At 40.1% G+C, this 14,270-nt stretch overlaps 2 protein-coding genes across 2 annotated transcripts in view; one reads left to right on the top strand and one right to left on the bottom strand.

Moving 5' to 3' along the window:
* LOC119798687 (myelin-oligodendrocyte glycoprotein-like) overlaps positions 1–14,270 on the bottom strand; it is a 153,548-nt gene that overhangs the window by 79,674 nt on the left and 59,604 nt on the right. The gene's annotated exons all lie outside the window — the stretch shown is intronic.
* Positions 9,849–11,849, top strand: LOC119798674 (tripartite motif-containing protein 16-like). Its single transcript, XM_038308238.1, has one exon. It carries the CDS (start codon positions 9,945–9,947, stop codon positions 11,607–11,609), a length of 1,665 nt encoding a protein of 554 aa, XP_038164166.1. The 5' UTR covers positions 9,849–9,944; the 3' UTR covers positions 11,610–11,849.

The following is a 14,270-nucleotide window of genomic DNA, read 5'->3' as shown; positions in this document are numbered from 1 at the left end:
TGTGGTTCTTGGCTGGCCTGGGAGCGCCTTGGGATCCCCCCGGAAGAGCTGGCCCAAGTGGCTGGGGAGAGGGACTTCAAGGCCTCCCTACTGAAGCTGCTAACCTCATGATCAGACCCCAGATAAGCGGAAGAAGATGTATGGATGCACTATGTCCCTCATGCAATAAGTTCAGAAACAGTATTTTGTACCAGCAATAAGCAAAGGGACTGTATTTAAAGCTACAGTGTGTAACTTTTAGCGACATCTAGCGGTCAGACTGCAGACTGCAGCAACATGAACATCTCCCCCCCACCGCTTCTCCCCCCCAACAGTACGGTGAGCGTTACGGGACAAAATGTCTTCCACGACGTCCGCATCACCTACCTTCTCAAGTGATGAGGTTTGTTTACATAGATAATTTTACAGATAGTATTTCATTAGTCTGTGTAGGGTATAGATTTCATGTAGACTTAAGATAATAAATATACCCGTTATTTTTTCTACATCGTTGTGACGTTTTGGCGATCTCGCAATCGCTAGTTTGTTGGCTCTGCGCTGCCGTAGCGCAAAGATGTCTGCTTCCATGGCTGCGAGACCCGCTCCTGTGTAATTATAAATAACGAATTCTAAGGCAACGCAAATATTAAGGTTAAGAGGCTGAGTTCGTAGACGATGATAAATAACATAGTTATGTATAATATATTACATTTCTGACTGTATATCCCTGTAATTATTACACACTGTAGCTTTAAGATGCAGTTGTTATTCATCAAATGAAATATCAATTTTACTCCCATTAATATAATACAGAGTAATTGAGATTTCTATGTTATGATTTTTATGGTATGACAGTGAAAATAAATATGATTTTAGGAAGGGATCATTTAAAGTGGCCTTATAATCAATTAGAGTAGTACAGACCTAGAATATAGCATGGAGGAACTATAAATACAAGTGTGGCTGAGGCTAAAGAGTGGCCATTTATCTGCACAGAGAACATCTCTGTGTTCGATATGACTGGAGTCCCTCAACAATAGACCCTATAATGCTGGTTCTCAACACCAGCTGGTATTTTACCACTTTAAAAGCATTAGGAGTCAACATAAGAAGCATAATCAGGGACATTTCCTGAGTTAGTCCTGAATAACACAGTAAAAACTTTTAAAAGAGCTCGGAATTATTTAAATATTCCAAAAGTGTTGAGAAATGAAAATACCAAATGAGACTGAAAAAAAAAAAAACAAAATCAGAAGATTTTCACCATAAGTTTCAGCAGACAGAGAAATGTTGCTTATCCTAAATGAACTAAAAAGGGAATTGGAATCAGCTTGATTAGATATAAAGAGTAAAAATAATAATTTTTTTCAGTGTCTAGAACCTTCTGGTTTCGGGAGTTGAGGGTACAGCTAGAGTATTAGTTTGTCCTACAACACCAGCTAGTTATTAACCAACAGAATACAGGGCTATTTCATTCTTGCTGAGAAAGTCAAAATTAACCAAATGTGACACAACCACCTCAGCACACTTTTGATTGAAATCTTTGTGCTGATATACCTGATATACTCATTTGAAAAACGGTGTATAGTCTTCTGCAAAAACTTCTACGATGTAACTGATTTGTTACCAGTTTGACTTTAGTGCATGTTCACATGAAAAAAAAAAAACATCTACCATCAGATAAATATTCAGCCTTTTGTCTCCCTATCAGCTCTTTCTGTCTGTCAGCATGTTAACAGGATTTTATCGCTGAACATAAGTTCCTTATTCTTGGTGTTATTTATCTGCCTCATATGGGCATCAAAGTCGTAGGGAAATCATATTTAAATGTCAAATCATTCTGGTTTAAACAGGTATTTAAATGTATTCTTTATCAGACGATATTGTCCCAAAATTTAGAACATTTCTATAAAAAAAAAAAAAAAACATCTTAAAATCTGTGTCCCCCCCACACATTATCTTATGCAGGCCAGTTAGTTATACATTAGCCTGTACGCCTAAATTCGGCCAATTATATATCAAAGATCAGCTGTCAATCACATTTTTTTGGTCATAGATTTTTGATTCATATGTCGCAGCTAATATACGCTAGGGCTGGGCGATAATTCAATAACGATATATATCGATCGATAGACGTGTGGCGCAATAGAAAAAAGAGAGTCGATAAAAGTTCGATAAAGAAACGCAGTTTTCCTTCCTTCTCATTGTAGCCTAGCATGTAGGTTTATGCTAGTCATTACTTCCTCCCAACCAATCGCAATTGCGGACCCAGGCACGCCGTCACCAAGCGCCGCCCTCTCACACCACAACACAGAGAATATGAAGATGTTGCAGCAAGGAGAGGCGGAGGAAATTGTTCCAAAGAAGGGTTTTTGTAGTTCGCCAGTTTGGCAGTATTTCGGTCATGGCAAGTCGGACAAAAAACAAACCACAGTCATCTGTAAAATGTGTAGGGAACCAGTGAAAACTAAGTCTGATAACGCAACCAACTTTTTTTTAATCATCTCAGCCGCTCACAGCCGCAGGAGTACGAGCTGTGTAGGCCCCAACGCGGCTCTCCTCCGAGGAATCTTCGGGAATTTCGGGAAAATATATATATATTTTCAGTTCTGGGCAGTTTCCCACGTAGTTCCAACAATTGAGAGAAAAATGCTGAGGGGCCAGAAACTTCAAAGTAATAACTCAGGTTAAAGCAGGAATGCGGGTGGCGGCCAGGGAGGTGGGTGGGTCCATTTATTTATTTGTTATATTTATTTTGGTCACTTTTCTGGTCACTTTAGTTTATTCTTTGTCAGTATTTAATAACAAAACTCAGGTCTCTTAAGTTATTTTTCTTTAAAACAATTTTGTTATGGTTAAAAAAGTTGGTTAAATAAAGATTTAATTAGAAGTCTGTGTTTGTGTTCTTTGTTATAATGAAATCATTTAGCAATATCATAAAATGTCCAGGCAGAGCTGCACATAAAATATGGTTTAAAATTTTTTCAATAATTATCGATATCGATCAATATGCATTTTTTTTTATCGATAAGCTTTTTTTCTATATCGCCCAGCCCTAATATACGCAACGGTTGAAATAAGAAATCAAAAATCCTTTCCTTTCCCATTGAGCTCCGTCCCAGTGTTCACGGGGATGGACGTCTATGTCTTCAGCAGGCGTAGAGCTAACAGAACTGGCAGCGTTGCGATGCAAGGGCTCAAACATGTACGGCTGTAAGCCTTCTACACCAAACCAAGGTTCTGCCGCCCTGGCGTCCTCTTCCACTACATCTTCGTCCCCGCTTTCCTCCTCTAAATAAAAAATGTACGACGGAGGAGACTCATCCACGACCTCTGACATTAAACTCTCCTCCTCTTGCATGTTTCTGCTGTCCATAGCGTTCCTTGACAGTGTCTTTTCTAAGTTACCAATTTAGTGCTACTTGGTCCCAATGGAATTTCCCATTGGGAACCTACTAGCACTAAGATGCTAACTGGTTAGCAAGATGCTTCCTGAGAAAACGGCCACAATCAAACTTGCTTGCAAACCTTCCGCCACAACAATCGCTCTTAATAAACGATCAATCACATTCACTTTATTCATTCGTGTAAAGGCCTGCACCACTGGGGAGGATTCGGAACTGCAACAGTTGGAAAGGCCGTTTCCCTACGACTTTAGACTATTGCTTTTCTTTAAGACTTTTCTTCCTGTTAATCCACCAGCCTCAATAGCATTCTTACTTTAAAAGAACTCTGAATAAAAAGTTATGTCCTTCAGGGGTTTGGGGGGATTACTTTTTCTGTTGCTGATAGTAATTAAAGGTATTTGTCACTGGTTGTCCATTTTCACCAACTTATATATATATATTTTTTTTCTTTTTTTTCCTGTTTGAAGTCCCATATTTGTCACTGCCCAACAGTGAAAAAAAAACAATTCTCATTTGAAAATTTAAAAGGAAGATGGAAGCATACAGCTAGGCTTTGCTGAACTGTAGACTAATTGATTAAACATTTTTCTCATATTTGTTCTTTTTTCAGTATATCTCAAAAACAGTGAGACATGGAGATATACCACCAGCCTTTAATCGTCAGATACTACCTTTATTTTATCATTCAAAATGCTGAAGAACTGTGGTTTTGTTCGACAAAAACCCACAAGACATAAAAAAATGTGTCTGTGGTCAAAAGAGATCAGATTAATAAATAAAAGCTGCTTTCAGTCTATGAGAACAGGAAATCAGTTGTCTGATGAAACTTCATTCTGATTGTCTGCAGACTTTCTTTCTTATTCTAACAGATCGCTCCCCGATTGCTTGCTCTGGTTTTGCTTTCGCCTTACAACTTTTGCATAGTCATTTGTGTCCTAGTTCAGATGACCCTAAGAGGTTTTTATATTTGTGTGATGCTGGTGAAAGCAGCAACAGCCCCCTATAACATTTTCAGCATTTCTGACTTTTAGCATCTATCATACTGTATTACATTCAATAATGATTGTTAGATAACGTCATAGATGATTAATACACATTTGGAGGGAATTTTAAATGCATGGGTTCTCTCCAGGTACTCTGGCTTCCTCCTTACAGTCCAAAAAACATTACTTCTGAGTTGAGTTTGTGTGTGAATGGTGGTTTGTCCTGTTTGTCTCTGTGTTGCCTGGCGACCTGTCCAGGGTCTACCCGGCCTCTCGCCCGTAGAAACCTGGAGATAGGCACCAGCACCCCTCGAGACCCTGCTTGGGATAAGCGAGATGGAAGATGGATGATAGCTAGAGAGTCTTTTCTCTATGTTTCTTTGAGAGCTCTTGTTTAAACTGATCTGCCAAGCAGCGTCGAAGTAAAAGGCGGGTGGTTTGGGGCAATAGACACCCAGATAATTGACATTTGACAAGACCAGGTAAATCCTGTGAATAGGTTAGCACCATGCAACACAAAAAGTTGCAATGCTTCCAAGAGCAGGGCGTCCATAGTTGGTCCTCGAGGCACTTGTGGACAAGAGGCAAGAGTTAAACTCAGTGAGGAGTCTACACTGAAAGAGTGGGTGAGACAACATTGGTGGAGAAATTAGAGGAGAAGCTAAGTTTAATGGAAGAGACACATGGAGGGGAAGATGAGGAGATTCGGTTGGTTAAACCTGACTTAGTTATTTCCATGCTCTCAATAGTTTCCCTTAGTGATTTTCAATACATTCAATGTTTTGGGAATTCAGTAATGTTGTTGTGTGAGGGCCAGATTTTTCTAAACAGGCCTGCAATACTGTCATCACCCGCCACTGGGTTGAGTCTAAGTGTGGGCATGTTGACTTACTGCAGCAACCCATTTATCAGAAAGAGTTGTTATGTTTAATTTTTTTTTTTTTGCCCTCCTTCTAAAGGGAATAAAAGGTGAGAGAGGTACAATTAAGAAATGATTTTCACAGGCGGTGTACATTGTTTTTAAGAAGTACTTGGTTTACCTTTATGATGTGGTAAGTTGCCTGTTAAGGCTCCTGGGATGCATCTAGCTCGATAGCCCTTGGCTGTTATCAAACACAGTCACCGCTACATTCTGGTGCACACTAACAGACTGGTGGTAGAGGCTAATATCTTAGTGACTCTTCTCCTCTGTCTTTTCTCAAAGGGAGATAATCTCCAGGATCCTGTTGCTTGTGACTAACGTATGTCCTTGTGGTCAATGTCCATCTTCTCCTGTTCAGTCTAATTTCATCAGTAGGCTAATCAGGGAAAAGTCTGACAATGAAGGTAACACTTCGCCCAGTTGCATTTGATCAAGCAGATTTACAAAGATAGAATCAAGCAGAACTCTGACTGCACCCAGACCATTGTGAGACAGAAACCCCATACCACTTTTGTGGTGGTCTTTATATCTTTCATTTGTGTGATGTGGGCAGAAGGAGAGAGAAACTGCAGTCAAATAGTTGACCCTCCAGCCATGTTTCAGTAAAACAAGTAATGCTATGGTCTCAATATTTTTGTCAACTTTCTTGCAAAGCCTTGAAGCTTTCTACCTTTTTTGTTAGAATTCTCCCATTGCCAATAATGATTATTTGGAAGAGATGGTTTTAATTTCTCATGCTTTCTCGTCTTGCAGCTAGAGGCCCATTTCACAAAGCAGCTTAAACCAACTCAGACTAAAATCCTCAACCCTGAATTAATCTAGCTGAAGATTGGAAACTCATAGTATTAGGTTTCAAAAAGCTCCTGTGGATTAGTTTAATCAACTGTGTTGAACCCGTGCATAACAAGCATGAAAAGCCATTATCATTGGAGCCCTGATTCAACAAGTCACAATGACAACAGGGAACAGGAAGTGACTATTCAACACCACTGGAACTGTAGATTTTAATACATTGGAGAATATGTTTCAGAGACAAAGAAACAGTGCTACAGATGCAAAGGAGAGAGAGGTGGATAAGGAGAAGACTGTTGCTTGACTAAATGAATAGGTTTACACACTGCTAAAAAAATTTAAAGGAACACTTTGAAACCACATCAGATCTCAATGGGGGGAAAAAATCATGCTGTTTATTTATACTGATATGGACTGGGTGATGTGTTATGAACAAAAGGATACCACCATCATTTCATGGAAATGAAAATGATGAACAAACAGAGGGCTGAATTCAAAGACACCCCAAAAATTACAGTGAAAAAAGGATGAGGCAGCCTAGTCCATTTTGCTGAAATTTCAATGCAGCAACTCAAAATGGTATTCAGTAATTTGTATGGCCCCCCAAATGTGTGCATGCATGCCTGACAACATTGGGGCATGCTCCTAATGAGACGAGGGATGGTGTCCTGGGGTATCTCCTCCCAGATCTGGACCAGGGCATCACTGAGCTCCTGGACAGTCTGAGATGCAACCTGGTGGTGTCGGATGGATCAACACATAATGTCCCAGAGGTGCTCTATTGGATTTAGGTCAGGCGAGCGTGGGGGCCAATCAATGGTATCAACTCCTTCATCCTCCAGGAACTGCCTGCATACTCTCGCCACATGAGGCCGGCATTGTCGTTCACGAGGAGAACCCAGGACCCACTGCACCAGCATAGGGTCTGACAATGGGTGCAAGAATTTCATGCCGAAACCTAATGGTTGTCAGGGTGCCGTTGTTAAGCCTGTATAGGTCTGTGAGTCCCTCCATTGATATGCCTCCCCAGACCATCGCTGACCGACAACCAAACCGGTCATGCTAAATGATGCTACAGGCAGTATAACGTTCTCCAAGGCTTCTCCAGACCCTTTCACATCTGTCACATGTGCTCGGGGTGAACCTGCTCTCATCTTTGAAAAGCACAGGGTGTCAGTGGCGGACTTGCCAATTCCGGTGTTCTGAGGCAAATGCCAATCGAGCTCAATGGTGCCGGGCAGTGAGCACAGGCCGCACTAGAGGACATGGGGCCCTCAGGCCACCCTCATGAAGTCTGTTTCTGATTGTTTGGTCAAAGACATTCACACCAGTGGCCTGCTGGAGGTCATTTTGTAGGGCTCTGGCAGTGCTCCTCCTGCTCCTCCTTGCACAAAGGAGCAGATACCGCTCCTGCTGATGGGTGGTAGAGCTTCTACGGCCCTGTCCAGCTCTCCTGGAGTAACTGCCTGTCTCCTGGAATCTCCTCCATGGTCACGTATTGATGTGCCATCCTGGAGGAGCTGGACTGCCTATGCAACCTCTGTAGGGTCCAGGTAGCGCCTCATGCTAACAGTAGTGACAGTGACCCTAGCCAAATGCAAAACTGGTGAAAAAGAGTAAGAAAAGATGAGGAGGAAAAAATGTCAGTGGCCTCCTCATGTAAAACCATTCCTGTTTTGATGGTCGTCTCGTTGTTGCCCCTCTAGTGCGACTGTTGTTAATTTCATTAATACTAAAGCAGCAGAAACTGATTAAAAACCCCCTCCGCTACTTACCTGATCAAATCAATATGACAGAAGTTTAATTAACTTGATGCTATACTCTGATTACAAAGTGTTCCTCTTTTGAGTAGTGTATAAAGAGCATTTATCAGATGACTCTCTTCTCTGTTGTTCCATTTGTAAATAACTAAGATAGGATTTTACCTGGTCAAATCACATTTGTAGTCGAGACTTATAATAAAGGTCCTAATTTTTTTTTCCCAGCAGAAACTGAATTTTAGAGAAGTAAGAATTAGGTTTTTTGTACAAATAGTTTAGTGTATAATCAGTTTGTTTTCTTTTCTTTTTCAAAATTCAATGAAACATTAATGATTTATAAATAATACAAAGACTCTCTCTCAGGGCTGTCTTTAAATTCCACAAAAAATGACCTGGACATGGCTAAAGGCTCATTGGAGGATCTTTTAATGTGTAGAAAAATTTAATTATTGCATGAGTTTACAAGATGCGATTCATTGGTCAATGTTGTGACTGCCTTGAAAACAATAAACTAATGACATCTAGTGTCAGATGAGTGGTACTGCTGCTAAAAAACAAACTAAAATCTAGAAAAAAACTTCCTTTACTTCTGATTAAATATCATAATATTTGCTTTAGCTATAGAATTTCTTTTTAGAATGACTCACACAATTATGAAAATAAAAAGCCCAATGTTGATGTCAGGTAGGAAAAAGAAGCAGAAGGAAAAACTGTAATTTTCTCTTAACCAGTAGAGGGAAAATTATTGATACCATCTCTAGGATTGCCACTTTACTAACATCAGCAGCGACGCACTGTCTCCCGATGCTAAACTAGGCTGATCTTAATGATACAATGAAAGACGTGAGCTCTATTAGCTCGAACAGATGAAGTTCTAGTATCTGATTCTATTTGTTTAACCATAACCTCTGAACTTACCTGTGCTTGAGATATTTAATGATATGTAAAGACCTACAGGTTGAATGTATGGAAGCCTGTTTCCGCCATATGTAACTAAAAAAATGCCAAATAGAAATTCATAATTATGAGATACAAAGTGATATTCACTTTATATCTCATAATTATGACTTTGAAAGTCGAAATTATGACTTTGTAACGTATAATTATTGCTTAGTAAATAGGCTCATCACATTGCATGGTCATTATGAAGTCAATGAACTCTATAAATATAACATATTTCCCAAATCCATCACAATAAAATTAATGTGCTAATGGAGCATAATAATACAGATGTACCGAAAGTGCTAAAATGATGAGTTATATGTAATGTACGTGTATTTATTATATTGTTATAATTACATCCTACATATAGTTTTTAAAAAATTATTAACATTTAACATTTTACATAAACACTGAATTACTTTCTGTAATTCAGTCTCTATTTAAAATATTTGCACAAATGTGTCTGTTAGTACTATAGGTTTTTCTGTTTGCAAATTGTGCATGCATGGTGCCTTATATACTTTTCTGCTGTATCTTTGCATCAGTCTTTAAAACTGACAGAGCTACAACAGAGCTAAATTAATGAACCAATTCATTAACTCCACAGAGCTTAAGTTTCTACACAAGCAAAATCACATATATTGGTAAAATAACAGGCAACAACAAGTTCATATTTTGCTTTTTGCCCCAACAAGAATCTGATCATCTGAAAAAAACTACACATACAAGTATGTATGCACACACTGACTGTGAAATTACCTGTGAAATCTCTTCCCACAGCAGGCAAACTGCTTGTTTTTTAAGCTAAATGCTACACATGGAGGCATTTTTACTGCAATTCTCCGTGGGAGTGGGGAGTACCAGCATGGAGGACGGTAGCTTCACTTTTTTCGGGCAATCAGCAATACAGTGAATAAATAGAGATCACTGGTTTCAACCCAGTAACAGCATTGAAGACACACCTCTTCCTGAAACCAAAGCCTGATAACTCCTCCTACACTGCACCTGTCAGCACATGCCTTTATTCCCTCCTCCTCAGATCTAGAAGTATACTGGTGAATCTATCCGCTTACTGGTCTCATTCACTGCAGCAACACATGGTATTTAGATCAGTTCCTGTTGTGCGGAAGTAAAAACTACAGTTTTTGTAACTGGGAAAATGGAGCAGAGAGGACTTCTGATGGAAGATCAAAAATTCTCCTGTTCCATCTGTTTGGATTTACTAAAGGATCCAGTGACTATTCCCTGTGGACACAGCTACTGTATGAACTGTATTAAAGAACACTGGAAGGGAGAGGATGAGAGCCGGATCTACAGCTGCCCTCAGTGCAGGACACGTTTCAGACCGAAGCCTGTACTGCAGAAAAACATCACGTTGGCAGAATTACTGGAGGATCTAAAGAAGATAGGACTCCAAGCTGCACCAGTTAATCACTGCTATGCTGGACCTGAAGATGTGGCCTGTGATGTCTGCACTGAGAGGAAGAGGAAAGCTGTCAAGTCCTGTTTCACCTGTTCAGCTTCTTACTGTGAGAATCACCTCCAACCTCATTATGATGCTGCACCATTACAGAAGCATGAACTGCTGGAGCCCTCCAAGATGCTCCAAGAGAACATTTGCTCATCTCATAATAAGATTATGGAGATCTTCTGTTGTACTGATCAGCAGTGTATCTGTTATCTCTGCTTAATGGAGGAACATAAAGGCCACGAAACAGTCTCAGCTGCAGTACAAAGGTATGAGAAGGGGAAGCTCAGGGAGAGACGACAACAAATCCAGCAGAGAATCCAGGACCAGGAGAAAGATGTGAAGCTGCTTCAACAGGAGGTGGAGGCCATCAATGGCTCTGCTGATAAAGCAGTGGAGGACAGTGAGAAGATCTTCACTGATCTGATCCGTCTCATCCTGAAAAGAAGCTCTGATGTGAAGCAGCAGATCAGATCCCAGCAGCAAACTGAAGTGAGTCGAGTCAAAGAGCTTCAGAAGAAGCTGGAGCAGGAGATCACTGAGCTGAAGAGGAAAGATGCTGAGCTGGAGAAGCTCTCAATCACAGAGGATCACACCCAGTTTCTCCAGAACTACCCCTCACTGTCAGCACTCAGTGAGTCTACACACTCATCCAGCATCAATATTCGTCCTCTGAGATACTTTGAGGATGTGACAGCAGCTGTGGTGGAGCTCAGAGAGAAACTACAGGACATCCTGAGAGACACAGAGACAAACATCTCACTAGCAGTCACTGAAGTGGATGTTTTACTGTCAGAACCAAAGACAAGAGCAGGATTTTTAAGACATTCACTTGAAATAACTTTAGATGCAAACACAGCACACGCAAATCTTCTATTATCTGAGGAGAACAAAAAAGTAACAGTAATGGAAGAACAACAGCCTTATCCTGATCATCCAAACAGATTTACTGGTTGGCTTCAGGTTCTGAGCAGAGAGAGTCTGACTGGACGTTGTTACTGGGAGGTGGAGTGGAGAGGAGAAAAGATTGATTTAGCAGTGTCATACAAAAATGTCAGCAGAGCAGGAGAGCAGGGGGAATGTGTGTTTGGTTTCAATGAAAACTCTTGGTCATTGTACTGTGAAACAAACAATTGCAAATTTTACCACAACAACATTAAAACTCTAGTACCGGGTCCAGTTTCCTCCAGAATAGGAGTGTATCTGGATCACAGAGCAGGTATTCTGTCTTTCTACAGCGTCTCTGAAACCATGACTCTCCTCCATAGAGTCCAGACCACATTCACTCAGCCTCTATATGCTGGGGCTGGGTTTTATGATGATGGTGACTATGCAGAGTTTATCAAACTGATCTGAGGTCCAGATGGTTTAATATGTAATATATACATTTTAGTTCCATTTCATTTAGTCTCTATTGTTACTGAGATAAACTTTAATTATTATGATCATCATCAATCGGGACGTCAGTCTGTTAGGAATCCAGTTTGTGTGGGTTGTTTGTGTGTCCCTTCTCTCTACACCACCAGGTGGTGCCCTGTCCTCGTTGGGCCTCCCTGCACACCTGCGGCTTGTTGGTTCGTTACTGGAGGAGTACTTGAGCAGTGGGCTGCCACTACCTCGACGCCAGAGTGTTTGCTAGTTTTGGGTACTCTAGCCAAGCTGAGATTAGCTGAGTCTCACTTGAGCTTTGTTTCTCTGAGTCTTATATTGTTTTTGTCTTTGCTGTTCAGCAGGAAGCCTTCCTGTGTAACTGTGTAACATGGACCTTCTCCCCCTGGAAGGATTAACTGAGTACACACTGAGCAGGGGGAAACATCCACATGGTCTGTTAAAGTTCCCATCGGAAATCCAAGTGACAGTCCGCTCCATTACTCCTACAGGTCCAACGTATGTCTACCTGTCCGCTCTCGAAAGAGTTCCCTCGTCTCTGGATAAACCCACACAGACTGGATTCTTGGATTGACAAGAGCCCCCTCAAACATGAGTCCTATTCCAGCATAATTCAAGCCGCAATCTCCTTTCCCACAGTCCAGGAACTGATCTCTGTGATCTCCCCTTCAGACTTTCCAGTTCCGTTTCACCAGTTCTCCGAGTTCCAGATCCAACCTCCGTTCTTTTTGCTACAAATAAACCTGTTAAACTTTTCTCTGTGTTCTCTGAGTGGTTTCTCTGCATGTGGGTCAGATTCCTTAAACCAATCATGACACAGTCATTATATATTTAATAACGACCATGTACTTGATTACATCATAGATTAGATGAACTTCCATGAACTTAATGACTTTTTCAGAAACTTTATTGATGTGTTTGACTTGTTTCTGTTTGGTGATCCACCAACAGCATTGGTGGATCACCATGTCGTCACAAGCTGCATTTCCTTTAACTATCAAATTGTAATTACGAAAAAATGTGCTAAATGGAAACACTGAAATTTTGAAAAGAAAAAATCAAGTCTTTTAATAAAAAGATTTTCTGCAAAGCTTTGGTTAGAAATAAAAAAATGTAGACCAGAAGTATTTAGAGAATGATAGATCGGGATATTTGGATACATGAGGCGACATAGTTTCCCAACAATGAGTAAAATAACCACTAGAGTTGTTGCTAAAACATGGCTACATCTCATTCAAGTGTTCACATGGGCTAAAACATGTATTCTTGTACAATTTTAATAGCATTTTTTATTTAATTGAAATACCCCAATTGTGAACATTCGCTTTTATTTAAATTAGCGAGACTCTAAACAGTTTTGCGTAATGGAAATGCAACTACAATTAGAATGTTGTTGGCTTGTTTTACACAACATTAAAACGCATTAAATGAACAGGAATCATTAAAGACCTGAATTGTTTACTTTGTCAGATCTGTAACCACTGCTGATCCAGTTATGGAAAGCTGAGTGGTCTCCAATGTTCAGGTAAGCTTTGCCTAGATCTGTAGCTGGATGGCCTAGCCTGGAGCCTACGTTTGTCTTTTGTCAGGTCTCATGGCTTAGATCCAAGTCTAACACCTCTGAGTTACTCAGAGAATGTTACAGTCTGTTTTGCAGCAAACGAATTCTGAAATCGACAGCACTTAACTGAAGCAGTGATTGAAGAACACAGAAAATACTCTCTGGCCTTGGTGGTGGGCAACATATGTTCCAGTGTTGTGTGTGTGTGTGGGTGTGTTTGCAAACAGTCTGCAGCTTTTAGAGTAGGGGTCTCCAACCCTGATCCTCAAGATGCACTGTTATACAGATTTGAGATGCATTCCTTGTTCCAACATATTACATCTTCAGTATTCCATTAGATTTGTCAAATGCCTGGTAATGAGCACAGTAGATCCTGAAGATCAAGGTAGGAGACCCTTGCTAGAAGGAAACAGGTAGGAAACAAAACATGATGTTTTCATAAATGTATGAATTGGATCCCACAAAAATAACTGAAGGTCCCAACAAGAGACAATAAACAAAGATGCCATGGAAACTACTACTGCTACCACTACTACTACGAATAATAGCAATATTAATGATGAGAATTATAATAATAAAAATTAAACTAAAAAATAACAAACAAGAAATTACATGAATCGCAACTGTAATAGCAGAAGCAACTGAAAGAGGCAAGAACTGAATGAGTATAAAAAAAACTAATTAAAAGAATAATAAATTAACAATACAAAAGGGAAACCAAAACCAAGTCAAAAGCTTTTTGACTTCATGTTAATGGACTGGTGTTAAAATCAGCATTTAGAAGAACCTCTAACTCCAATTCTATGTGTTTTAGCTTTAAAGGAATGCTGATCAACCTGTAAAGGTGCGGTTAAAGTACAAATTCTTTCCAATGTTACGTCAACCAGTATTGGCAGCTATTTACAGCCACTATCTAACATCTGCTTAGAGGATACTTCCTTGTTTGTATGACTATGTATTAAAGTTTGACTCCAAGCTCCTTCCCAGTCCTAGTTATTGTGATGGTCGTCAATGTGCTGATCTGCCCTGATGGCTCACTTTAATTGTTCATTTCACTCAGGTGCCTA

Source organism: Cyprinodon tularosa, unplaced genomic scaffold (genome assembly GCF_016077235.1).
Source record: "Cyprinodon tularosa strain WSP-4 unplaced genomic scaffold, ASM1607723v1 ctg633, whole genome shotgun sequence".
Classification (NCBI taxonomy): Eukaryota; Metazoa; Chordata; class Actinopteri; order Cyprinodontiformes; family Cyprinodontidae; genus Cyprinodon; species Cyprinodon tularosa.
The sequence above is the reverse complement of the archived record's forward strand: the minus strand, read 5'-3'. Positions and strand labels throughout refer to the sequence as shown.

Excerpts from the sequence above, each read along its gene's own strand:
- LOC119798674 (XM_038308238.1), top strand. The coding sequence starts at position 9,945 with ATGGAGCAGAGAGGACTTCTGATGGAAGATCAAAAATTCTCCTGTTCC.